General features: G+C 40.9%; 1 protein-coding gene across 2 annotated transcripts in view; it reads left to right on the top strand.

Annotated features, from left to right (window-relative positions):
- The window catches only part of ccdc66 (coiled-coil domain containing 66), a 60,635-nt gene extending 36,019 nt beyond the window's left edge, over positions 1 to 24,616 (top strand). The window contains exons 10-15 of one of the 2 annotated variants that reach the window (XM_022243672.2): positions 731 to 818; positions 11,034 to 11,195; positions 11,481 to 11,625; positions 13,558 to 13,773; positions 13,940 to 14,772; positions 22,357 to 24,616. In XM_022243672.2, coding sequence (XP_022099364.2) covers positions 731 to 818; positions 11,034 to 11,195; positions 11,481 to 11,625; positions 13,558 to 13,773; positions 13,940 to 14,772; positions 22,357 to 22,500 — 1,588 coding nt within the window. In that variant the 3' untranslated portion in view covers positions 22,501 to 24,616. Of the gene's footprint in view, positions 1 to 730; positions 819 to 11,033; positions 11,196 to 11,480; positions 11,626 to 13,557; positions 13,774 to 13,939; positions 14,773 to 22,338 lie in introns of both variants that reach the window. The other variant, XM_022243670.2, reaches the window with a different exon arrangement.
- The last annotated feature ends 2,178 nt before the right edge of the window (positions 24,617 to 26,794 follow it).

The raw sequence follows: 26,794 nt of genomic DNA, 5'->3' as shown, positions 1-26,794 counted from the left end.
GCCAACCTCCTTCAATACAGGATACGGTACTACTCTGCATAAATAGTGACTGTTTGGGTAGGTTGAGTGCAGTGGACCCTTCCCACAGCATTATCACAGCACCTAGTACACCAGCACCTTCATTGAATTGGTTCCTTGATTGACAAGTTGTTTTCGATGTGCTCATGCTAAATACAGAGATAAGAATACATCTGAACTTGACCAAACTGCAAAGAAACACTCACCTTAACCAAAATCTGGAATCACCCAAGCTTGTATTTCAGACTTTTTCTCATAGGAATGTACAAACTTTGGTTGGGATTGGCAAAATATGGTCGTCTTAACCAGACTCTCGTTTCATCTGAGCTCTTATTACCGAGAATTGACTGTATCATAGCTTAATGCACAGCTAGGCCCTCTGATTGCCAAGTTTCATTGGGTTTTTTTTTGTTTTTGAAAACAGTGCCCTGCCAAGGCACATCCCAACTTGGTAGTGTGTGTTCACAAAAATAGTGATGTAGCTTTTCCTTGCTGCTCTGAACAATGCAATAGAAATTGAACAACACTAGAGAATATTCTAGTGACATTGTTATTTGAAATTAAAATTTGGTAAATAATGTGGCATTTGTCTTCACATATTTTATTAGTTGACAGAAGTATGCAGTTCTTTTCTTTTTTAACATGCACATTGGTGCTATAATCTTTCTAGATCGTAACTGTTATCACATTTTTCAATTCTTTTTTTATGAAGGAGTCACATTAGAGCTCATAATCTGCTCCTGGATCCTGCAGAGATTGAACGCAGAGAAGCCCAACGGGTCAAACACATGGAACACATGGTGAGTTGCCTTTCCATGGTTCCATAAAATGTATTGCACTTGAACCCAGCAGCTGAGATGTTTTTGCTGCATTTTTCTTAGAAAATTAGTAAATACAGTCGCACTGCATATCACTTTCTGTTTCATAAGGTTGATGTAGAGTCCAAGTTGGCAGATAGAACCAGTGGTATATTATTATTGTTATTATTATTGAAGACACTATTCATAGTACATTACATCATAGCGCTTACAGTAATTTAATAGGAAAAAAAAAGAGGATGCAAGTATGAAAATTTTTTAACAAATCAAAATAAGTTTTTACCAACTGTTTAAATTGTTCCATTGTACTACTACATTGATATGAAGAGGGAGTTTGTTCCTTTCCTTGGCTGCTGCGACACTGAAGGAACGATCACCAGCCTTGCTTTTACTTAATGGTACTGAAAGGCATAATGTATCATTACCAGAATGAAGATTGGGTCTCCGATAAGTATAAACATGTAAACAATCGTAAAAATAACCCGGGACTTGATCATGAAAAAACTTGAACACAAACAGTAACACTTTGAAAGTGATTCTTTGTTGTGGTTACTTGTGGTCAGAGACTTCAATTTCCATGTTGACACCCCGTCAAAGGTAGATGTCGATGCTTTTCTTGGAGCCACAAGAGCTGCTGGTTTGCAGCAACATGTTGCAGTCCCTACACATACAGCCATACAGTGGATCTTGTCTTCTTATGGTGGTCTAGTACTTGCATCAAAGAGTGCACTGTTTACAATACCAATATGTTGGACCATTATATTATTGATGTGCGCCTGCATACATGTACAAATGTAGCAGTTCTGAAGCCAGGAAAGAGTGTGCAAGCATCTCGTAATTTCAAGTCAGTTGATAAAGACCTATTTGTGAGGGTTCTGCAGGACTCTTTTGACAAATTTAATCATCATGGCAACAAGGAGTCTGCGTTCCAGTGGTACAATTATACCTTAAAGGCACTTCTTGCTAAGCTCGCCCCAGAAAATGTGAAGGAACGTCAAGTTCATCAAAGAATTCCCTGGTACAATCATGACATCCTCACTGTATGTCACAAAAAAGGTCAAGCCGAGAGAAGGAGAAACTCCAATTTGAGACAGATCATCACTATTTTCTTCAAGTGCAAAGTGATTCAGGCAATTAAGGAGGCGTGCTGAAAGGCTCTGGTGAAGACACTGTACAACGTCTAGCAGAGATGTGTTCCAGTATTTCAGAAATAAGACTACAAATATGCTTTTTCAGGCCTGTAAGGATTATTACTCTAGTAAGATTAACGATTGCTATGATGATCAAAAGAAATTATATGGCATTGTTAATTCTCTGCTGAAGCCAAGTAGAAGTGATGAATTTCCTACTTGTTCCTCGGAAAGTGACCTGTCAAATGACTTTAATCATCATTTCACTGATAAAATTATTAAAGTTAGTGATGATTTAGAGAGTCAGGCTCCTGTTGATGATGTTTTATTCAAAATGAATGGGGCTGGTCATTTGGCACCTGTTTATGTGAATTTGATGAAGCGTTTTATTCTGAAAGCTCCTTCTAAACATTGTATTAGTGAGCCCATTCCAATGTGGTTGTTAAAGGAATGTACAGATATTTTACTTCCTATCATTACATCTATGGTTAATTGTTCCTTCAGAAATGGTGTATTTGCAACTGAAGGAAAAATGCAGTGATTATTTTTTAAAGAAATGTGGAGCCTGTGTCAACAGACCAATCAGTAATTTGTGCTTTTTTTCAAATTGGTGGAACGTGTAGCTGTAGATCAAGTCACTGTTCATATGCACAAGAGCAATCTCTTCCCGGTGAATCAATCAGCTTTAGCAGTTGCACAGCACAGAAACCATGCTTTGTAGAATTACTTCAGATGTGTTTAAATATGGGTATAAACAGGTACCCATGATGGTTTTACTTGACCTTAGTGCCGCATTTGATACGGTTGACCACAAGTTGTTTTTTATTGTGGAGAATAGTTTTGGTTTTTGTAGCACTACACTTGCTTGGCTGTCATCATACCTCAGCAATCTTTACCCAAGGGTTTCCATTTCAGGTGCTCTGTCGAAACATTGGTGTTGAATTTGGGGTTCCTCAAGGTTCATGTTCGGGCCCCATGCTTTTCATAGCATATTCAAGTTCTCTTCTCAAACTCTGACAATTACATAAGTGGTTATGGTTATGCAGTTGATACCCAGTTGTTGCAATTCTTTTCTCCCAAACTCATTCATTTGCAAAATATTGAAAAATGTGTTGTTTTGGTTCAAGCATGGATGTTGAAACACAAGTTTAAACTCATCGCTGGAAAAATAGAGGTAATTTTGTTTGGTTATCAACAACAACTGGATAAAATTCACATTGACCATGTTAAAATTGGTGACGACCATATAAAAATTGATGACAGTGTCTGTAGTCTGGGAGTCTGGCTGGATTTGAGATTGTCAATGGACTCTCACATCAATTATATTTGCAAGAAGGTGAATTACAGCATATATAATTTACATCGTATTTGAAAATATCTGAATCAAGAAGCCACTGAGTGTTTGGTTCACTCATTAATTACATATCATCTGGATTATGTCAACTCTGTAATGTATGGTATATCTGGATCTTCATTCGTTAAATTACAGCGTTTACAGAATAATGCAGCTCAGTTAGTTCTGCAATTGCGTAAGGATTACGCAGTCATTAAAAGATTTGCAGTTTCCAGTTCGTGCCTGTGTGGAATTTAAGATCTTGCTCTTGGTTTTCAAGGTGTTGCGGAACAAAGCACCAAGCTACTTGACTGATTTGATTGTTAGATCCCATTGTGTTTACAACATGCATAGTCAGGATACCTTGAGTCTTTAGGTTCCTCGATCGTATAATAAAGTTAACAACAGGGCATTTGCTATTGCTGGACCGACGCTGTGCACTTCTTTGCCAAACCAGTTGAAAGATATTACAAATGAAAACCAGTTCAAGCGTGCAATCAAGACGTACCTTTTTAATAATTGTTATTATTAACAAGGCCTTATTCATATAATTTTAGGTTTTATTATTCATGTAACAATCAGGAACAGTTTGTCTAATTACAGACCCATTTCAAAATTGAGCTTTGTGGGAAAGCTAATTGAGAAAATTGCTTGCAAAAGGCTTACTTACCACATGGTTAAAAATAATCTGTGTAGAGACCCCTCCACAGTTCAGAAAGTGCCTTGATAAAGATAAAGAATGATAGATTGGGGACGAGTGGTGGCGTTTTTGTCATGGGACCTATCTTCAGCATTTGATACAATTGATTGTGAAATTCTGATATCAAGGCTTGTATTAAGGATGGGTATTCATGATGTTGCCCTCGACTAGTATGAGTCACACTTAAAAACTTTGAATACTCACATAGAAATAAACAGGCATTTTAAATGGCTTACCTCAAGGATCAGTTTTTGGCCCTATTGGTTATTCTATATATACTTTACCAGTTTCTGATAGTGCTAGACTGAAGACACTGTGTTCAGGATTTTGGAACGTATAGATATGATAGACTCTTGCGAGTAATTTGATGGTTTCGATCAATTCCTTTTTTATAGATAGGTGCCTCATTACCAATGAGCCAATTGTGAAGTTCTGTGTCTTGTGACCATTGGTACATTTTTGTAAGAAGAGGTGCTAACGTGCACACATAATGCATGAGAATTCCAGCAGGTAGGTTATCTGGATCAGTGGCCTTTGATTTTAACAGATCTAAGTTTTCTTTGATCAACCTGGCAGACGAGTCACTGTTGAGAAAGTCTTGACTGAAAGTAGTCATGTAATGATGGAATTTTTTGATGATTTCTTTTACTGAAAAGAAACATTTTACTAGCTTCTCTCTGTTGATTTTGGCTTTTAAGTTCAGTTACACTGATACAGCCTCATGATCACTAATACCAGGTATGACAGTAGGAAACCAAACTGGGATGGGAAGTGAAGGCAAGATCTAGGTGTTTTTTGTGAGGCCACATACCGTAGTCAGGCTCCGCACTTGTTGCTCTAGGTCATGGTCACTACAGATGTTAAGCAGAAAGGAACATTTAGTAGCTTCATTTTGGCCTGCTTTGACAGCAGACAAAGACCACTCAATATCAGAAAGGTTGAAGTCACCTCTCAAGATGATGATGGCAGATTTAAACTTCTTTCTTACATCCAGAGAGTCATTTAAGTGGTGCAGATTAGAAATATCCAACTTTGAGGAACGATAGAAGTTTCCAATCAAAAGAGGTTTTTGACCTCAAATACAAATTGGATCCATAGTAGTTCCACATTTGTGTCTAAAAAATTGCAAAAGTTAGAAGCAAAGTATTTTTATCATAATGACAGAGATGCCGCTTTTCCAGTTTTATCCGGAATTCTGTTTTTCTTTCCAAACAGACCCCCAAAATTATGTTTTCCTTTTTTCCCCCCTTCTGGCTCAAAAGGCCGGAAAAGAAAACACAAATGAGAATGCATTGATTTCCACCTCCACGAATTCCAGTTCAATGACAGTCACCCACGGCATGCATGTGTACAGCTCTTTCCTTGCAGTAGCCTTCAAAACAAGGCCTTCGTCTGCATGATTATCGAAACAACCGGAGATCCAGCAGCACCATGCGTACCAAGCAGTGTACGGCATGTGGCGATGTGTGAGTCAATTTGTGCTTGCTACACTACACCGCGCGCACCGTGCACACCTTTTGTGGGCATTTAATGTGCTAAGCACATTTATCACACAGCTTTGAATTCAAGTCTATTATGTCCGTCAGTGATTCCTGATCGCAGTAGTTGTATGAGTAGGAATATTGTACATAAGTCAGGAACAAACTACATCGCCGTGCATGTGTGTTTTTGTAGGCCACAGCGGAATGTTGATCGATGTCTCCAACCATGCTACAATGTGACCGTGCACAGTTTGGAGTTAAAAATCTTATAATATACGTGTGCTTCATGCAACAGATTTCTTCAAAATATGGAAAAATGTAGAATTTTAGATAGAATTGACAACTTAAAAGCCACCAAATCAAGCATGAAATATGGACATGGTTGTAATGGAAGAGAACCCCTGTCGTTATGTGTTCAGCTCACTGTGCAAGTCAGGATCCTCAGTGACATCTGATTTATGCTTTTGATATGGAGGCTGCACAGCGTTACTGGCTTTGCGCCCTCTTGTGTCCACATATTACTGTGAGTTCAGAAATCTCGTCTTGACGAATCTGCCAACTGTTTGTACACAGCAAATCAGCTCATCTACCAAAAGTAATAGCAGCCAATCAGAATGTTGGGTTTGTTTTTACATAGTTTGTACCTGCAATGGAATGAACGAGTTTTTTTGTTTTTTTTTTCTTGAGCAGACCCTGTGGCATCTCTATGATGAAGACCACACTTCAAGAAGAATGTGTTTGTTTTTAAGGCCATTCCAGTTTGGCTTGGGCGGTATTTCGGTATTACCGAATACCGTGGTTTTGTTTTTAATACTGAACAATACCGACTAACAATCCATGAATACCGGAATACCGACTAATTCGGTATTGAATTTCAACACTGCGGTATTCTGGCTAATTTGTTCAGAATGTTCCCACAACCCTCTTAAGATGAAAGCAGACAATTACATCCACAACAGTGACTGCATACTTTGTGGTTTCAGTCACCCAGCAACGAAAAGAGAAGCAAAGACCCGATTCCTCACTTGTCACTGCTTGTATTTCAGTTTTTCTGGAATATAAAATTAGGACAACATGGTTGATCAAAAAGATCTCACGGTTATGATTAATCAAATACCTTGTGATGTGTTTAGAATAATATACTTCACTGTCATAGGACAACATGTTTAATGTGCATGTGAAATTTAAAAAAGCAAATACATGTGAAAGCATCGATCCAGGGATTTTTAAAAGACTTTCAATTGCCATGGATGATGACGAAGCTAACAATAACTAACCTGCATGCACATGTAGGCCTGGATGTACCTGCAAGAATGTGAAGGCTCATCAACTAAAGCCCCCATCCATGGAAGTAGTCTTTCCAACACAAATTGTGTCACGGAGAGACATTTTTTGTTTAATTTTTCGCCTCTCTTTTAATTTTTGACACAAGCTGCATGACACAATTGATTGGTAGTCTGAGATCACTCGCCCACTGCGGCGCAGCCGCCCGCACGCGAGATAGTCACTGAGGAAGCATAATGTCATGAACAAGTGCTGCGATTGGATAGCTGTGTCTTGCCAAATGTACATCATGAAAACGTACAGTCTCTTTGCAGCAATATGAATAATTCAGAGTTGGGCGATTAGTTGGACTCTTGAGATACGAGAATAGTCATTCGAACTTATTTGGGGCGTATTTTATCTGAAATGGGATGGGAATTTTTGTTCTGGCGTTTGTGTAATGAATGTAAAATATTATGGATTTTTTAATCGTGCACTATGCGTGTCATGACGACAGGAATCTGGCAACCAATGTCTGTATATCGTGTTGTATTAGTAAATACCGCGGTATTTTTTTCATGGATACGGCTGTATCGAAAAAGGCAATACCGCCCAAGCCTAATTCCAGTTGATAAATGAATTATTGAAGTTCTTGAGAAGATTGTTTTTTTAATGGATTTCAACCAGCCTTGCATTGATTTTGACGGTGCTGGTGGAAAGAAGATGCTTTGAAAGGAGTAGAAGTTGAGTCTGGGAGGCCAAAAATATTGGTGCTGTTCATTAATACATCAAATGGGTTTGAGAGAGACATAAGATAATTACTAAATAAAGATGAGCTGAACAATGGCATCACGCAACTGCCACAATTCCATGATATGGATGAATTACATAGGCCCTCATTAATCTCTGGTAACATTTTCATGCTGTTAACATGAAACTATATACCACCGTTATGGCAGCAGGCTACTCTTTGTCCCAATCAGACCACTTTATCACAGATTACACGAGGACACTTTGATGTATATGGACCGAGGTTCAGTGTCACCTGCCATAATCAACAAAATGGCGATGTAACAGTTCTTGGATATAGATTTGAATGAACCTAACAATTAGGTGAGGTACATAGTTGGTAGGTGTGCCTCACTGACTGAAGGAGATCCCAAATGAATTCTTTAGAGGTCTATGGTATTGACTTTTCCTTTTTGAACAATATCCAAGTCATTTGAGTGTGCAGATACTTGTAGGATCAAAGTAAATAGAATTAGAGTACAAATAGTAACGTTGAGCATCTTGAATGTGATGAAGTTGCATGTACGCCTCCACAGAAACAAAAATGGAAATGTCTCACCCGGCAAAAGGCTGGTCAGTGGTATCTAGGGCTGTGCCAAGTATGTGAATATTTAATCAATTATCAAATATTCAAATATTATTTTCCAAATTTAAATACTTGAACGCAACATTCATGAAAATAAAGGGAGAATTTTCTCTTGTTTAATTGAGAAAAATTGCATTTTGGAGGCTTGTTTCAAGCAGATTCAAATGAGAAGCAACAGAAATCTTATGATGATTCAAAAAGTAAACTATTCATTAAAAGATTTAAAAGGAATTGATATTTTCAATGGGGCAAGGAGTATTGTTTGTCTCTTAAATCTTTTTAAATCGTGGCTGGAGATACTCCTAGATATGAGAAATCCATTGAGCATCTTTGGTAACCATAAAATCAAGATGGGGAGGATATGATACAGTCAGTGTAAAAAAAACCCCACAATAACTCACTAAAGGACAATGAGGGAAATAGCACATCAAAAACAACAAAGAATATCGGCAAGTTTCTCCTTAGATTGGGACTGTCATCAAAATGAGTGCTAAAAATGTATAAAAAGAGGATGATGGTTGCTCAAAAAGATAAAACAAAATGTTTTTAAAAACTTTGCTGAGACATGGAATGATATTCATTGTTTAAGAGTGCCTTCAGAGACATATGTTCTACAGGAGCCCTGTGGAACATGTGTAGCAGTGTTTTTGTATGTCTGTAATCTCCACTAAAATGAGTTCACATTTTTGGGGGTTTGAGGCTGGATCTTCTTTTACACTCCAAAGAGCTACACCACTCTCTCTCATACCTGTCCTTGTACTCTGGAATAACATACAATCAGGTAGAAGATTTCAGAGTCTGTAATATCAGTGGACAGCCAAGATCAGTCAAATTAAGTAACAATTTTTTAGTGAGTGGGGGACTTAAGACGGATAACAAACTCACTGTGAAAGCAATTTGATTTGTTCTTCAGCCTCATAATACAGTAACCTTGGATAAGTTGGATATAGCCACTTAATGTTGGGTTTTCCTCCCCGCAAAAGCTGAGGGGGGGGAGTTTTTACTCGCAATTTGTTGTTGTTCTCATAAAATACGTAGGGAGGCATAACTCCTGAATTAAGGCATCTGGATTCTCATCCTTTTCCCATTGACTTCTGTTCATCAGTTTTTCAATTACCCTGGTAAAAATTGTTGTGTGTGTCCACATGTCGGCTAGTTCACATTAAATGGGCCATAGTGTATATAGGTGTCACCTGGCGCCATGTGTGTTTTTTGCTTCGGTACAGTGGAGTTGCTAGTTAGATTTTGGTACCCTTGTCTCTTTTGTAAGTGTGGTTTCACACCCCAGCAAAAACCAAACAAAAAAAAGGTCTTTAATCCCTTAGCTCTTTTGTGCTTGATGTGCACTCTCCAGTTAAATTCTAATTATTCAAGAAAAGCATTTCCTGATTATTGTGGAGTGGAGGTTCACTTAGTAGCAGTGTCTGTGTGTAGAATCGTCTTCTGTGCTTTGACCCAACTAAGCTTGATGCATTAATACGCCAACCTAGGAAATGAAAAAAGATTTCCCAAATGAGTGTACACGTCCTCTGTGGAAAAATAAGGACAAATGGTGTTTACGTGTCATTCAGTGACAAGTGATAAGTTGGATTGTCACTATTCACTTTGAACATTTGATTTTGTATGCTCTTGATAAAAATCCTCACTTAATTCAGATTGCTTAAGTCAAATTTTCACTTACCTTGGACAACTCAACCTGGAGCATTTATTTAAATCCTGTATGTTTTACCTCATTTACTGTACAATAGACTGATTGCACCCAGTAAGTCACGGTAATACCCAAAATAAAGCTTACAATTGGTAAAGTACTTAGACTATTGATGTGGTAAGTGCCATACTGTAAATTGGCTTTATTTCGGTGAACCACACTTGAAAGACGTTTATTGATATTTTTATACCCACTATAGATCACATGACTTAGCAAACTCAGTTGGTCTGTTGTTAAATGCTGTTTCTGAGAGACTGACAGAATAATTAGGTGAGCCTTGATCTGACGAAAGACACATTTAAATTCAAAATCTCCTGATAGATGGATATTGAAGGTGGCAGTCCAAATTTAGGAGGTGTAGTGATCGGTATCTCTAGTTGATGAACAGCAGCCATATGTGGCATTAATCTGTGCCACACAGATGTGGTTCTGAACGCAGTCCCATACCACAGAACACAGTGTGATGAACCATCATTACAGTGGAGGCAATCAACTATTTATTGTGTCGTACAATAGTGTTGGTTTGAGTTATAAGAAGTTAAAACTGTAAAATGTTGAAGCAGAATCTTCTAAAATCTACCTCCTTGCTGAGCATACAAATAATGAAACAAGTGCAGAAGCACCACCACTGTACTGCAGTGTATCTGACATGAAAATCCAAGTTAATTCCCGGCAACTGAATGGTTTGAATTAAAAGTCAGAACTGCAGTGCATACATCCACTGACCACTGACTTCTTACTTCTTCCACATGACATGATTCTTTTCGGTCCCCAGAATTTAAATAATTGGATAATATTGAGCATAAAATCTTTCATACCCATTGCTAAATGGAATATACCCAGCAAGAAATGAGACCAAGGGGTACCTCCCCAACATGTCCAATCCCTGTACACATTCCAGACTATTGTTACTTAACACATCCCCCCAAGATGTCTGAAAGGAATTCCCCAGATTCCTGCAAGACAATGACCAACACAAAGCAGGGGGGGGTTCTCTCCGTCTCATACCTTGCTGCATATGAAATGGAACCGTGAGAACCAAGGTATGCAATGAATTTCATTTGTATAGGTCACACAGTGCCATCCACAGAAAAGATTTCATTGTTATGCTTGTGTTGTTCTCGTGAACTTTGCAAAATCATAGCACCTTTATAAACTCACACCAGTGACATATGCCTGACATCTGAATCTATTGACTGCTATTCAGCTGGCTGTAAAGGCCCAAGTTGAAGAGAAGCAACGACTTAAAAAGGAAGCAGAGGAGAGGCGTCGGCAGGAGGAAGCAGAGGAAGAAAAGCGACTTGGCCAGATAAGGATGAATACACAACATCAGTATGAGTTAGAGAGAAATAAACAGAAGAGGAAAGAAGTAAGCATTTGATTGGGCCCATTTCTTGCCAAACAGTGATGTGTTGTCATCAAATTGTGTTACTGAACTATCAGGATGCATTTGTAATACTTGATTTCAGTTTGAAGATGAGGGGCATGGGGCTAGAAATGAACATTTTCAGATGTCTGGTGACACTCTGTGGAGACTTTGGCCTGAGTTTCCTCACGGAGTATTAGCAAATTAAAAGTTGAGATACAGGCAGAACTGAACAGTACTGAAGATAAAGGGTAAAATCTTTCACTGTTTGATGGTGGGGTTTTGCAGGAAGATGAGGCAGCTAGACACAGAGCCTTGGCAGAGAGTATGCAAGTTGCCTACCTTGAAGCTCAACAGGAAAAACACCAGAAGAGATTGGACAAGCTGGCAAAGATGGGACATGATACCTCTAACCTCAGACGTAGCTGGGACAGTCAGTATTCACATTTCCTCACTTAGTTCTTTATCTGGGATTTATACAATAGTAGTGTATTTTTAACTGCTTTTGCTTGCTTTCGGTGAAAGATCTAAAAAAAAAAACAGTGAACAATCCAAAATGAATTTTCACGTTGGAAAATTTGAACTGAATATAGACAGTTCACAATGCAGTGTGTCACCAAGAGGTTACAACAGAGAAAACAAGTGAAAAAATGTAGCAGGAAATGTCATTTGTAGGCGAATGGGATAACTTGGATCATTTTTTTATTTTGGTTGTCATTGTATGGATTTATGGATTGTTAAGCATGGTTTATTTAGCAGGGGTCAGGTCAACTCTTACGCATGCCAACTTGTACACCGACCAACTCGTACGCGAGCTAACTCGTACACAAGCCAATTCATACACTTACCAACTCGTACTCCAACCAACTCAAATACCAACCAACTTCAAGCAATATACTTGAAGAGGTCTCTCAGAAAAATTATTTGACTTATGGAACCACTTGCAGTGAACCACGATTAGTGTGCATGTGGCGCACACCCTTCTGTGTCGGAAAAACAAGACCTATCACACAGATGTCATGGTTTGCGGAACCGGCAAATGTTTGCCGTTTTCCTAGTTCAGGATTCATTGGTTGAAATAAAAAGTGACCTCCTTTTGACTTTTGTCAAAAATTACGGAGCCAAAAAATTGATAACATTTACTGAGGGGTAGTTCTAACTCACTAAGCTTACAATTATTCACTGAAATTCTGATATATGGGTGAACTAAGTTTATGCCGTGATCGGACTGAAAATTTCTCACAATCCGGAACTAGGAAAACGACGTACTTCAGGGAATGTCATTTCTTTAATAGATGATTGAAATCCAACAGGCATTCGTATCAAACCGTGAAAATTTGTTGCTAGGCCTACAAACTTTTTGTCAAAAAGGAAAGTTTCCACACTATTCACAGTAACAGTATTCCTGCTTTTACTTCCTAGTTGGATGTCACTCAATTTGATTTCAATAGGTCAGTTAGTCTTTACGTTCTCTTTTCTGCCACTGCCGCAGTCAGTCATGGCAGAGGATACTGTTGGCGTCTTTTATTCTTTCATGCACATGAGTAAAGAAACGGAGCTGCAGGTTTTGATGTCTTCATCTGTTGTGTACATGGTCACTGAATCGTCCGGTTTTAATCACTTTTGAAATTGCCTAGTTTAAAGAGTGGGTACCAACAATGGACCAACAACGATGTCGAAGGCTGGCACCACAGGCTGAACGTCAAGGCTGGAAGATCTGGATCAGGGTTGCTGTCGGTTTGCAGCCATCTACATGGTCCAGCCATTTGAAGAATTCCAGCACATAGTCCCCAACAGCTCTTTTCAGAGCCACACATTTTCAAAAGAGATACTTCCTAGCTGCATTACAGAAATTAAGGCTATGAAATAATATACCACTCCAAAAATCTCAAGGAAAAGATTCAAAATCCCAGTTCTGTTTTTTGGTCCAGGTTGCTTGGAAAAATCAAAGAAACTCTACATTTTTCACTGATTACTCTCGCTTCATAAATCTAATTCCCAGCACATCACCGCACTTGTATATGAACTAAACTACATGTACACGGTGTACGTGTTGGTTGGCGTACGAGTTGGTCGGTGTACAAGTTGGTATGTATGAGTTGGCATGCGTAAGAGTTGACCAGCATTCATTCAGCATCTGATGCTTTACTTCTGTCACCTAAAAGCAGTCATGTAAATCTGATACTGTTACAAAGACTTCCTCTCTTATCAACAGAAATAATCAATCACACAATATTTCACTATTTGTGTTTGTCATCTTATACTTAACATTCTTGGGATGGGGTGAAAAGGATGGAAGGGGTAAACTCTTTTTCTATGTTCTTCCATCAGTTCCTATACCAAATTGTTTTGCTTTGTGCCGCAGACCAACAGGAAGTTTCTCAACATCAGCAACCTAACTCCCAGCTAGCTTACAAGGCGTCACCCAGGCCAGAACAACCCACAGTGCCTCAGCCTGTGCAGTATTCACCTACAGTGCTTGAACCTGTTGTGATTGATCATAAGACTAGTCATGCAGTCGAGCGTCCTACCATGGTAGATGCATTTACCTCTCCTGTGTATGATCAGGCAGTGCAGACAGGTATTTCTAACTCCATCATTGACCTGGCATAATAAGAGTGTATGTTTGAAGTAAAATAAGAAATAGCTGATGTTTGTTTTGTGGTGTCTATGCATTTTCTTGGTTTTGTCTTGGACTGCAGGAAAAAATGTCTGTGGCATGTTGCTTTCTTTTGACTTTTTTTTAGAGTTTCACTTCCCCCCTCGAGAAAATGTCATGCTCCAAGGAGGCCTGTTGGAGCGAGAACCCAGCGCTCACATTGAGTATAAACCAGAGAGGCAAGAAGCAGGTCATGAATTAAGGGGCAAAGACAAGAAAATTGTGCAAACTCAGATGCACAATGACCAGGGGAGGAAGAGAACTGTCCAGAAAGAAGCTCAAGAGGGAAATACGAGACCTGTGAGACAGACATCAAGGGCATCATCAGCAGGATCGGAGCAGGAATACAGTCAAAAGTCATTCAGAAAGACTGAGAAACCAGTATGGGGAGCCAGTACCAAGAGCAAAAAAGCCCAGCGAAATTCAGACAAGGATCTGACTGTCAGTAAGAGGAAGCGGGAAGAAAGGCGGCAACAGAGGGCAGCAGAGCTTTTAGCAGCACAGGAGCGCAATGCTCCCCGGAGGCTCCTAAAAACAAAGAAACCTACACCTGTAGGAGGCATACAGACTGAGGCAATTCAAGGGTCCAAGCCAATGCAATCAAGAGTCAGAGGTAACTTGGACAGGAATCACAACCAAGAGCACCACCAGGGGAGAAGAAACTCAGTGCAAGACCAGGTTGAGACACAGATGTGGGCAGAAGAAAACAGCAATCTGCCAGATTCACCTCCTCTAAGGAATGGTGACTTTGTGCCCTTCTTACGCACAGAAGAGCCTGTAATGAGCGAGGACAGCGTACCAGTTACACCAGAGTCTCTCCAAATGCAGAGACAGAGGAAGACAATGAATACAGTCATTACTGATGAGAACGACAGAGGAAGAAGAGAGGACAGATTCAGATTACCAATACAAAATGAAAGGGTAAGTTTACGTAAGAAACAAATTACCAGTGCTCTCAAAAAGGGGGTTCAGTGTCTTTTGCCTTTGCAATTTTCTTAGAACCAGCTGTCATTACGTACACTTAATGTAATGAAGTTCATCGGTTTTTTTTATTCTTACAAGTAGTGATTGACATGCCCCTGAAACCAGCTCTCCTGACTGCCTAGTAGCTGATCACCTGTACAGTTGAACGTCGCTGTAACAAACACTGCTGTACCAAATATTCGGGTATACCCCTTGGCTCCTATATTTTCTTTGCACTTTTACCAAAATTACAAATTTGCTTGAAATTAAAGAAGCATAATTAGATGATGATCAAAACTTGAAATTAAGATGAATTGGAGTCCCAGTCAGCATGAGGCATGATCTGTATCATTTGTGGGAAGCATACATTGCACATGTATGTCCACCTGTCCAAGGGTGGCCATGTAGACCAGCTGCCAAGCACATATATAAAACACTGGCAATTCTGGTGCAGAAAACTTTGCATGATAATCGCTACAAAGCAAGGAGATTTGATCTCAAATATCACCCAAAAAAACGTGTTACCCGCATTTGCTCCAGTGCTGTATGGTTGAGCACGCAAGTTCGCTCTTCGAGTTCTTTGCAACTCGCAGAAGTCTGACAACCGGTCCCCTGGCACGGGGTGATGCATCTGATTGATCAGCTGCACGCCCACGGGCCTTCTTCAAGCTTCAAGCGTCTTGGGCCCATCCATGCACCCCTACTGGCCTTCTGGGGCATGGCAGAGTCTGCCCTCGGGAACACTATTGGGGACTCATAGTTGTGTAGCAGCTTTTCAGCTGGCGCTGCTCTGCTTACTGTCCAGTACTTGTAATGCCGCTTGGGCAATCTTAGCGTCATTAGACGCTCCATATGGGCCGTTTTCAAGCACCCAGCAACCTCTGGCCTATCTACGCCCCTCTACTGGCCATCTGGGGCATACATGTATGTGAGTCTGCCAAACAGGTGGCACGGGCGACATGCTTTGGCTTGCCGTTAGGTCTGGCAACACCATACTGCAAGGTTCCACGAGCAGTCGTGGCATTGGTTGGTTGTCCCTGCCACTGTACCGCTCACCTACGGGCGCACCTCAGATCTCTGCCCGCCTGTTCTGCCCCAACCTTCAGTCCGGGGCGTGTTTGAACCCGCCCACTACCGAGAGTGTTTATGTTGGGCTGGCTCAGTTATCTACGGTACACAGCACCAAAGATCATATAGTGCCGCAAGATGGAGAACTTCACCGTAAATACATGTAAGACGTTGTAATCACATGGGCGATTATTTATTTCAGCAAGCGATATGCCTGGGCAATGCACATTAAGGCAGCAGGCATGTACATGTGGTGCGCCTGCGCATTACCGTGAACTGCGCAGGCATGTCACTTACTCGAATGGTGCCCATGGTGATCACACTTTTTGGACAGAGTTATCCATCTTGTGCCTGTGGGGCTATGTGATCTTTGCACAGTACTACCTAGCTTATTCTCTGCACTGTAGTTCACATTGTTCCTCTTGATAGTCACAGTGTTTGGCAGTGGCCCTGCCCACTCCATGTTACTCATCACGTAGTCTGTGTAGCGGTTGGTATACCCCTATATTGACCGTATCTGGTGGACATGCATCGGCTGCAGCTGATCAGGGTTAGCCTTCTTGCCTTTCCGGGAATTTCCTTCTCACCTACCCTCCCACTCACCTAATGGCTTCTCATTTGGATATGGTGACCGAGAAAGTGGCAGGCTCGTCCCGCTCTCGGCAATGCTTTAAATAGCACCTAAATCAGTCGCAAATGCGACCAACATTTTGCTAATGTGATCATATTTTCACCATCTAGTCGCCATTTGCAACTTAAGATAGCTTAGAAAATACATACAAATGTATTTGAACAATTTTGAGTATACTTAAAAATCAAAAAAAGCAATGATTATGTACTCAAAGTTCGTTCCGGAAAAGTAGAAATGGCAGCGCAAGTCGCGTTAAGTTGCACCGAGTGCCCTGTACATATACATATACCATACTTTGCATGTACATGTGTCCCGATCACGCGCACAGTTTGGTTGGTTCCCGATCTAAACATACGTTATTGATGCACTTTATACGGACACCAGGGCCATTTTACAAACCACGGAATGGCATGGGCTCCATTTTTTGCTGCTTTTTCCCTGCAACTTAAATGAAATCAGAAATGGAGCTCATGCCGGAAATGTGTCGCTGGGATTTAGATTGTCAGAAATAGTGCAATTCATGCAGCAGGGCGTCCTGCGACACGCTAAAACTACGGACGTCATAACGTCTGTGACTTAAGCCTTGGTGAAAACCCTGATTTCGTGGATTGACCTTATTGGCGCTTGTATGCAAGTTGTGTGGTGGACGTGTGCCGCGCCAGGTCATAATTCTGCGGCATGGATGGACTACATGTGTGTACGTACGTTCATGAATATTCAGCACACGTGATTACTAAATTTACTAAAGTGCTGGCACCTAGATTTTTCCCCCTTAGGAGCCAATGGCTACCAAATACTGTTTTCCTGTTTAAAGGGTTGGCTCTCGGTCCACCCAGGGTTTGGTTTCAGTTACGGTACCTGGGTCGGACTCTATGGTGGCCTCTTCTACTCCTACTGCTCCCCCCCCTAAAAAAAACCTTTAGGCTTGCTTCGCCATTAGGGTTTTTGGCCTGCTGCTATTTCTGACCTACTTCCTGCAGACATGCAGCCTGATCCCCCTTACGGCCAACCTTCTTCCCAGCAATCTGACTGAGGGAGTTCCTTAGGGAAGAAACGCAAATCATCTGGGGTTTTGTCTTCCTCACATCATTCTTCTCATCAGAAGAATAAACATTGCACCTTGAAAGGCTCTAGCTCCCCCTCGACCAAGGATATGCTACGTACCCTTTCTGAATCCATTTCAGAACTTATGTCTGATATCTGCCTCCTCCTCCGGCTACTACACATCCGGATCTGGAGCCTTACTCTCTGCCCCGAGCCTGTTTGGGCGATTCTCCGACCGAACCTCAGGGTGTCTCTCACCACCCGGGGCCATCTCAACCCACGATGGAGGACAGTTGTACAGTGGGTTTTGCTTCTGGTCCTGATCTTTCTTCTTATATTTCTGGTTCTGGTCAGTCTCTGGATGAGGATGAGCCGCTTTCAGTGAATGATCTTTCGCCTTCTGAGTCTCGCTTACGTCTTTTACCACGAGAACTCATACAATTCCTGGGACTGCCTACCCTGTCACCTGCTGGCGACAGGGGGCACTGTTCGTTCAAGCGCCGTCCTCGTCATCCCCCCTCTTCCCAGAGTTTCCCTTAATGGTTCTTGTATAGATGCTTTGGACAGACTGGCGAAAGCCAAGCGGTGGAATCCAGGCTACCGTCCATGCCATTCTTTCAAGTTCCCACCGGGTGATTTTGATCAGTATTTCTTGGTGTCAGAATTTCCTGACGCAGCCAGAGATAAGATTTTTCCTAACAGGGAAGGTCTTCCAATGTATTTCAAGATAGGAATCTTCAATGAATGGAGTCAGCTCTTAAAGATGTTGACCTGGCCGCTCACTCGGGCATTCACTACATGTCTTTTCTCCTCCTTACCAAGGTCTTGTCCCGGGCTTGCAAGGAGGGCTCTGATATTTCTCTCGAGTTTGTGACCATGGCCTTTCACTGCCTCGACGATTCCATGCTTACAGAGCTCAAGCAGCTTGCCAGTGTATCTCTTCATGCTACAGCCTCCCGTAGGGAATCGGCTATTCTGGCTATGAACATTCTCCACGAGTCAGTTAATTTTACCTTTAAGAGTCTTCCCCTGTTTGCTAAAGATATCTTTGCGGGCCAGTTTACTTCTTTTCTCGAAAGTGAGGTCAAGCGGATCAACAATGCTTGGAAGATCTCCTTTCATCAGCCGTCTGACTCTTGCCCTCGTGTTTCTCATTTGGCTCCTCCGAGATACTCTTCTACACGGTTATCGCCTCGAGTTTACAAGCGCCCCTGCATCCAATACAGCGTTACTGCCAACTGTGAACCTACTGCAGAAACGGGCTATCATTCCAGCTCTGGCACTCCGTGCCCACATGGGTTTGTGGTCCACCTTTTTTCTAACCCCAAAGAAGGATGTGGGGAAATGGAGACCAATTCTCCATCTAAAGCCACTTAATCAATTCATCCATCCCCGGCAATTCCAGACGGAGACCCTTCGCACAGTTTTTCACTCAATCTACATTCCGGCTTGGGCATCCTCCATAGACCTCAAGGATGCTTATCTTCATTTACCCATTCATACCGACGATTGCCAGTTCCTGCGCTTCTCGTATCAGGATCAAACCTATGAGTTTCACACTCTCCCGTTTGGTCTTTCCACGCACCAAGAGTGTTCACCAGAGTGATCCAAGTGGTGGGGGCTTATCTTCATTGCTCCGACGTTCTCATCTTTCAGTACCTGAATTGCTGGTTAATCCTGGCTATCTCTCAAGAGTCGAGGCTATTTCAGCCACCACAAGGGTCTGTACTCTTACAACCCTTCTCAGGTTTCCAATCAACCACAACAAGTCAAGGACAACTCCGTCGCAGATGCCCACATTTTCAATCTCTGCCGCGGCATGGTTTTTCCTACGGATGGCCCGCAGAGACAATCTGATAAAGTGTGTTGCCCTATTTTAAGTTGGTCATCAGAGAAATGCACAGGCTTGGCTTCAACTTCTTGGTCTCATGGCTAGTCTTGTCGACCTTGTCCCTTGGTGCCAACTCCGCATGAGACCTTTCCAACTCCAACTCCTGTCTCACTTCAGACTGCACAGAGATTCACTGGACCTTCTTGTTCCAGTGCCATCCTTTTTAAGTCACCACCTGACGTGGTGGTCTTCCAAAGCCAATCTCACCACGGGCCTTCCCTTTGCCTCTTCCCTACAGATGCTTTGACCTACGGGTGGGGAGCCAGTCTTCTGATGTATAAGATCTCCGAACAATGGAAACTAGCCTTGCAGGATTCCCACATTCTTCATTCTGTCCTGGTATTTGCCAGGCACATTCCCAGGTTACAGAACGACCTGGCTGATGCTCTCTCCCGGGGCAAGGTTTGCCCGACAGAATGGACTCTTTAACCAGAGGTGGTGCGTGCCCTCTGCCAACCAAACGACAGGCCACACATGGACCTTTTTGCCTCTCACCTGAACACCCAAATCCCGACGTTTTGCACTTGATTTCCACACCCTAAAGCCTGGACGACCGATGCTCTGCGTGTCTCTTGGGAAGGTCTCCTAGCTTATGCCTTTCCCCCTCATTTCACTGATCTCAAGGGTGCTGTCAAAGATAGAGAAAAATGTTGCTAAATTCTTTTCATTGCACCATACTGGCCGAGACAACCTTGGTTTCCTCACTTTGTGAGGCTGTTGGTCGACATTCCATTGTTGCTGCCTCAGCGCCACAACCTGCTTTTTCAACCCAAAACTCTCCCTCTCCATCTGGATCCTCTTCACCTGCACCTAACGTGTTGGATAACCGCTGCCAGAGGTAGACGCTTGTCAAAGAGAAAGATCTATGACAGCTGCATTCAACATTTCAACTCTTTGTGTAGACAACCAGCAAATCCAACCAAAGCAAGTTTTCCCTTGTAACAGAGTTCTTCTTGTATCTCTTCCAGTCTGGCCTCCTTGTTTCAACAATCAGGAACTAGCATTCAATAATTTAGCGAATGGAAGTAATGGACTAAGAAATCGTGCATATGTATTGGTAACCTGGTAGGTATGCAGTAGTACACTCATTCCACTCTAGGTGGGGGGGAGAATTTCACGTTTTTGTATGTTTGACCCTAACCCCCAAGGATGTGTGTAAAATCATATTGAATGCGGAGGCACTGTTGGGGTTAGCTATCTTGCATGTAATTGTTGTTTCCAGTAACATTCTCACACTGAAACATTTTGTGGGACTGGCTGCCACACTTTTGAATGGGCTGAAGTCTGGAATGGCCAGGTGTGTGCTGTGACTGAAAACAGCTATAGCGAATGACCGCTATACCAAACATTTTGTGTAGACCCTGTTGTGTTCATAATAGCAACTTTCCATTGTACATGCAGTTTGTATTGCATCATCTTCTCAGAGAGGATCTAATTGTTTCAAAGATAATTACTCCATGTAGGGGTGGGACATTTACGCATTTAAATGAAAAAAGTTCCAAATTTGATTACAGACTTTCCCAAGCATTTTAACGGAACCGCCCCTTTTAGAGATTTGGCTTTTTGATTCATGTAATCTACCATTCATTTTTATTGTAAACAATGCCTGTAACATACTGTTTTTTCCCTTTTGGCATCCATGTACTTTATGAGAAAAAAGTGGGTTCTACAAAAATAAACATTGCTTGTGTTAGGGGCTACTCAAAATTTTTAATGTTTCTTAAATTTCAACTTTTTTTCAAAATGGTTGGTGGGTCAAGGAAATAAATTGCAAATCAAAGTTCACTTTTTACATTCAAATCCAGAAAAAAAATGTCTGACTTGCCTGAAATACATGTAGTGTGTGCACTGTGCCTGCATTCCAAAAATGCAATCTTTTTCAATGTTGTTTCCATATACAGACAGGTTGACCTTGCCTGTACTTTATTATGCACGTGTGAAACATCATGGGACGAGGTGGTTTTTACTCCTGAACTTGGAAGCGAGGCGCTCACAGCAGTGATCAATAGGCCAGACAAATGTAGCTGGATACCAGGCATATTATATAAACCTACTGGTATACACGGTGAACGCTGAACACCAGTTGCTAATAACGGTGTTCATCACCTTGGATCCAAAACTAACCGGACATCAGCAAACTGCATCCAATCTGTTGGCTAGAGCTAGATCTACGTCTCCGATCCGATAGAAATGCATATGCATGAACGTGGAGACCCAGTTAATTGTAGGCGTAGCCATAGCTTGGGAGATCCATTTCTGAGGGGAAGTTTCTTGAAAGAGCAAAAGCTGATTATGAAAAATAAAATATCACTGAAGCACATGTATCTGTCACCTGCACATTTTATTGCAATTCTAGCCATCATCTTTTCATACTTTGTTGCATTATAGATTTTTATACATATACATGTATTTGAATTTATATCAAATGTATGTACAATGTACGAGATCAAAACATCAATTTTTGTAAATCGAAATTGGGGGTGGGTGAGTGGGTCAAACAAAATTGGGGAAAAAAATTGAAATTTAAAAACACTGAAAATTTTGAGTGGTCCCTTAAATGCCCCAACATAGGTTGGACCATGTGCATTGTTGAAATACATGAATATTATTATCCACATATAAAAACATGAAGGTAGGTAGCGGCTGCCTTTGTAAAGTGTTGGCTAAATGTTGAAACGTTTAAAAGGGTATGGGAAAGTTTTTGTAAATGTTTTTCAAATTAAATGTTCCCACTTTTAATTGCATGGTCTTCTGGTAAAGTCAGTACCATATGCTGCTGGTACTTGGAGAAGACACTAATCTTGTGTACAGAGTTACAGAAAACATGCATCTATCTCAGCACACACACTCATCCCAATTCAACTGCAATTGTATGTCCTTAATTCAACAGTCTAAGTTTTCTCAGCAGGACCCACTGCTAAATCCAGACAGACTGAAGGACTCTGAGCAACGGCAGGAACGTATCCTACAGCAGCTCTCTCACCTCAGACAGGGTCTGATGATGAAGCAACGGGAGATGGAACTTGGTCTAAACAGCTCTAACAACTTGTAGGTTCAATTGGGCCAATCAGAATCTGAAAGGGATGATTTACTTGACTGTAGTGTCAGTTGTGTTGATGAGCTGTGTCTATTGTATACACACAGTCACCATCGTGCTGGTGAGCAAGTTATTGTGTCTACGACCTTTTCCTAGTACATGCATCATCATATGGAACTAACATTTGAAGGATTCTCATGTGAAAAAAAAGACAGGAAGACGTTCACATTACAGTGGCTGAAAAGTGTTTGATATTGGAACAATGTCACTTTGTAGTCAGATTTCATGTGTAAAGGGCTAATAGACACACAGTAATTAAATTACTTGTATATGTAGTATGAAATATAGAACACATTACAAAGTATAGAACACATTGGTTTCCTATGGTAAAATGCTTGTACCTTGAGCAGTTGTTTTAAAGTTGCTACACATCAGACGTGCATTTCAATGAAATTTAGCCAAAATATTTCAACAGTCAAATTTTAAAATCTGAATCTTAGCTATGGATAAAAAAAGTATCTAGCCAGAGCAGATCTTGTCATTTGTGCCTTTTCATCTCTCAGTGAGATAGTTACCTGCTCCTGCAGGTTGTCATAACCCTAGTTACATGTCTCTGTTGGGCTGACAGTTATTAGTGTATAGTTTTTGTTCCAAGTTTTCATATTCATTGCCTAAAAGTTTAAAATCTACATTAGACAATAGATCATTTGTACCAGTGCGCGTTTCCAATAAGCGCATGGCATGCCAATCCTAAACATTACAGTGAGTCATAGTCGTAAAGAATGCCAATCCAACATAGCTTAACATCAAGGATGAGAGCCAAGGGATTGTAAGTGATATGACATCATCACAGGTACATAAATGCATAGACCACTAGTCTTACGTATGTATAGATGGTAGCGCTAACAATCACTGTCAGTGCACATTACACATAATGCACTTACATAGCCTGTACTTGTATACACATGCTCTCAAAATACTTTCACTGTTTTGCTCTTTTGTCCTGCCATCTCTTTGTTTCAAATTTTGCAGCCGCACTGTTGGCAGGGTTAGGTATATAAGATTTTTTTACAATCAAAAAATAACTTCACCGAATTTTACAGGCTGGCATTCTTCAACTTTGCATACTCCCAATATCAAGGGGTAAATTTGCCCATAGATTTTATGTTAGTTTGACGCCATGCAGATCACAAAATGTTCATATATTTTTATATGCGATCTGGTGGTTTGTGCATTTATGTTTGTGCAGCTAATACAGGGGATTCTTATCGTGACATTAAATTCCTTGTGCTTAATGTTTTCACATTTAAATTTGTTCAACTCTGAAATAATTGTTGAAAAACCTGTACATAGTGTCTGAGAAAAGTTTCCCAGAATACTGTAAAGTATGTGTAAACAAATGCTTAGTTGGTAAAAGTTATTTGTGAGTTTTAGAGTGTTTATTTCTCACTTCTGTTTTTAAATTAAATATTGCATGCTGTTCTTGTTAGAAGCTTTTTCTAAGGGTAGGTCCTCTTTTGTTTCAGTTTAACATGAAATGAACCAACAAGGTTCAAAGTACATGTAACTGGAATGTTAGTAAATCAATGTGTTCTGCAACAAAAGGAGTACCATTTGATAAAGGTGTGATCAGATGTAAAGCTGAACAAAATTTTGACGGTTGTTAGTGTTTGGCTAATACTCAACCTAAATATCAAAAGGTTTAAAAACAGCAGTTATAATCATTTGGCCTTATTTGCGCTTAGGTTTTAAGGTTTAGGGAAACGTTAGTGTTTAACCTGAGGGCTACTCGGTAACCATTTAGTAAGAATCAATACTTGAAGTTGAATGTCCAACTATTTCCCTACTTGGGTTCGTACAGTGCATGGAAATGAAAGTGAAATCTATCAATTGCAGAACAGAGTGCTATATTTATCGTAATATCCTTCCTCCCATCACTCACAACTGGATTGGGGACTTCCAAGTGTTTACCATCTAAATACTCCCTGTAAGTTCATTTTATTGGTAGAATAAATAGAGAGTGAATTGCTTTAATTAAAAGCAGCATCGGGTCTTGTATTTTACATTCGACATGCTACTGACATGTGTGTTTTTTTTCAGGTACAAATAAAACTTTCAAGTTAAAAACGAATATTTCTAGTGGACCAATTGATGTGAGTAGTACGAATATAGAAGTAATAAGTTTTCATAGATAATTCCCCCTATATTATTGGAACTTTTGTCATGCAGTATTGTAATATATGCCAAACTTTGTATGGATATAAACTTGGAGAATTAATACTATACATTCTTATTTAAAATTTGAACCAAGTTTGAGGAATAACAAGGAAAAACATTACAATTATGTTTTCTTATTAATAATTCAGAAAAGCCAGTAACAAGTTATCAGCATCAAGGAAAATTATACAAAGTGTACTTTATTATTGTAAAAAAAAGCAGCTTCAAAATAAAAACATCTAAAAATGTTACCGGTAATATCCAGCATACCAAAACTGAATTGATAGAAGTATGTGATCCCCACGAAAAGGTGACGGCCAACCGATAACGCGTATAGTTAGTAATAAAGAATCTAAATATGCTGTGAGAGTATCTCCGCCCCAAACTGTTGCAGTTTCACATACAACAATTAAAATGTTATCATGCCAACTGTTGCTATAATCTTCGGTAACTATCAACGTATCCTCATGCTTTATGATCTCTATATACAAGCAACTATCAAAGGACCATTGACAGCTCCAAGACAGCCCCCCGCCACAACCCCCCCTCCCGAAAAAGGTTGGGTTTTTTCGGTCTTTTAATTTGTAGATAATAAGAAATTGATAATTTTAGGGACACTTTCCTTCCTTCCAAAAGCATGTGTAAAAAGTCCCAAAATTTGGCCTTACGCCACAAGAAGGCCTTATAGGGTTGCATGCAGAAATTTCCAAAATAATTTCCCTACCCACCGAAAAATCCCCCGATTAGTTAGTTCTGGTCCTTGCAAGGGATGTGAATAATCCTAAAATTAAACGAGCTTCACAGAAGTGAAGTTTGATTGGGATTCTGCCGAGCCGTTTAGAGGGGTCCCAATACGACGCTTTTAGCGTCGATCTGCGCACTTCCGCGTTTGAAAACGAGGCTGTATGTGTCAGCTTCAATTCTTAATACGATCAGACGATTGAAAGTGAGGAGTTAAGACACAAAATACCTAAAGGTATGTTAAATTGAGACTTTTCAAGCTGCAAATTTTTGTTGAAGAGTCTTTCAGAATGACTCAACACGTGAAATCCAAAGAAAAAACAATAGCAATGTACCGCGAACATTTTCCTCCATGTCGCGAACTAACGTACCTACGATGGCCGTGTATCTTGTGCAGTGGGCGTGGTTTAAACTGAAGTGGTGTCACACTTACGAACCGCATACTGCATGTACTGCGTTGACTCCGCGGGCGTGCGCGATGAAGTTCAACACAGAGAGACTCAGTTTCGAGGCGGATATGCCCAGACAGCGCTAATGTGAAATCCATCTATTACGGCACGGAGGGATTACGTGAGATTGCGCTGACCAAGCCTTCAGAATTCAAAGCATGGTGTCTCATGAACACATCCATGGCTGGTGACCCGACGTAGGTAGCAACTTTACAGAAATAATATCGACTGTAGGGCGGGTGTCACTGAAGATGGCAGGGAGGGCACGTAATCCCTCAGTGCCGTAATATGGCTCGGCAGAATCCCAATCAAACTCCACTTCTGTGAAGGTTGTTTAATTTTAGGATTCTACCTCGCTCAGTATCACGTCACCCCGTGATCACGTGAGATGTTCAAAGATGTGTGTGAATGGGACACCCAAGAAAGGCAAAAGAACGGGCTTGGTCAGCGCAATCTCACGTGATCACGGAGTGACGTGATACTGGGCGAGGTAGAATTTAAGTTATGCCATAAGACAAGAAGTGTGAACGTAAGTATGTGCAGTTAGTACAGGGAGGTCAGGTTCTCTATCCCGATTGATAAATAAAAACCCGCGCATGGGTCACACCTGACAATAACACAGTTCCTTGAAAATGGTCGCATCAGCCTGAGTGATGTATGCGTACGTACAACGCATGCAAATAAGATACACCATAGATTTTGAATTCTTTTACATAAATATTTAAGGTACCCTACAAAACTTATTACCACCATACATACCCACCCACCCCCCTCCGATACGCGCCTGAATCATGTGTCTAATAGGGCGCATGCATGAGTTGCTGTCAACTGTATAATAACGCTCCCAGATATTAATCAAGCGGCTTTCTTGAAAGTGAGTAACAGAAGTGGATGCAAAGGAA

This window comes from Acanthaster planci, linkage group LG04 (assembly GCF_054643075.1).
Source record: "Acanthaster planci isolate LZ-2023a linkage group LG04, COTS_SCS, whole genome shotgun sequence".
Classification (NCBI taxonomy): domain Eukaryota; kingdom Metazoa; phylum Echinodermata; class Asteroidea; order Valvatida; family Acanthasteridae; genus Acanthaster; species Acanthaster planci.
Note: the sequence above shows the minus strand (reverse complement) of the source record. Positions and strands in the feature narration are given on the sequence as shown.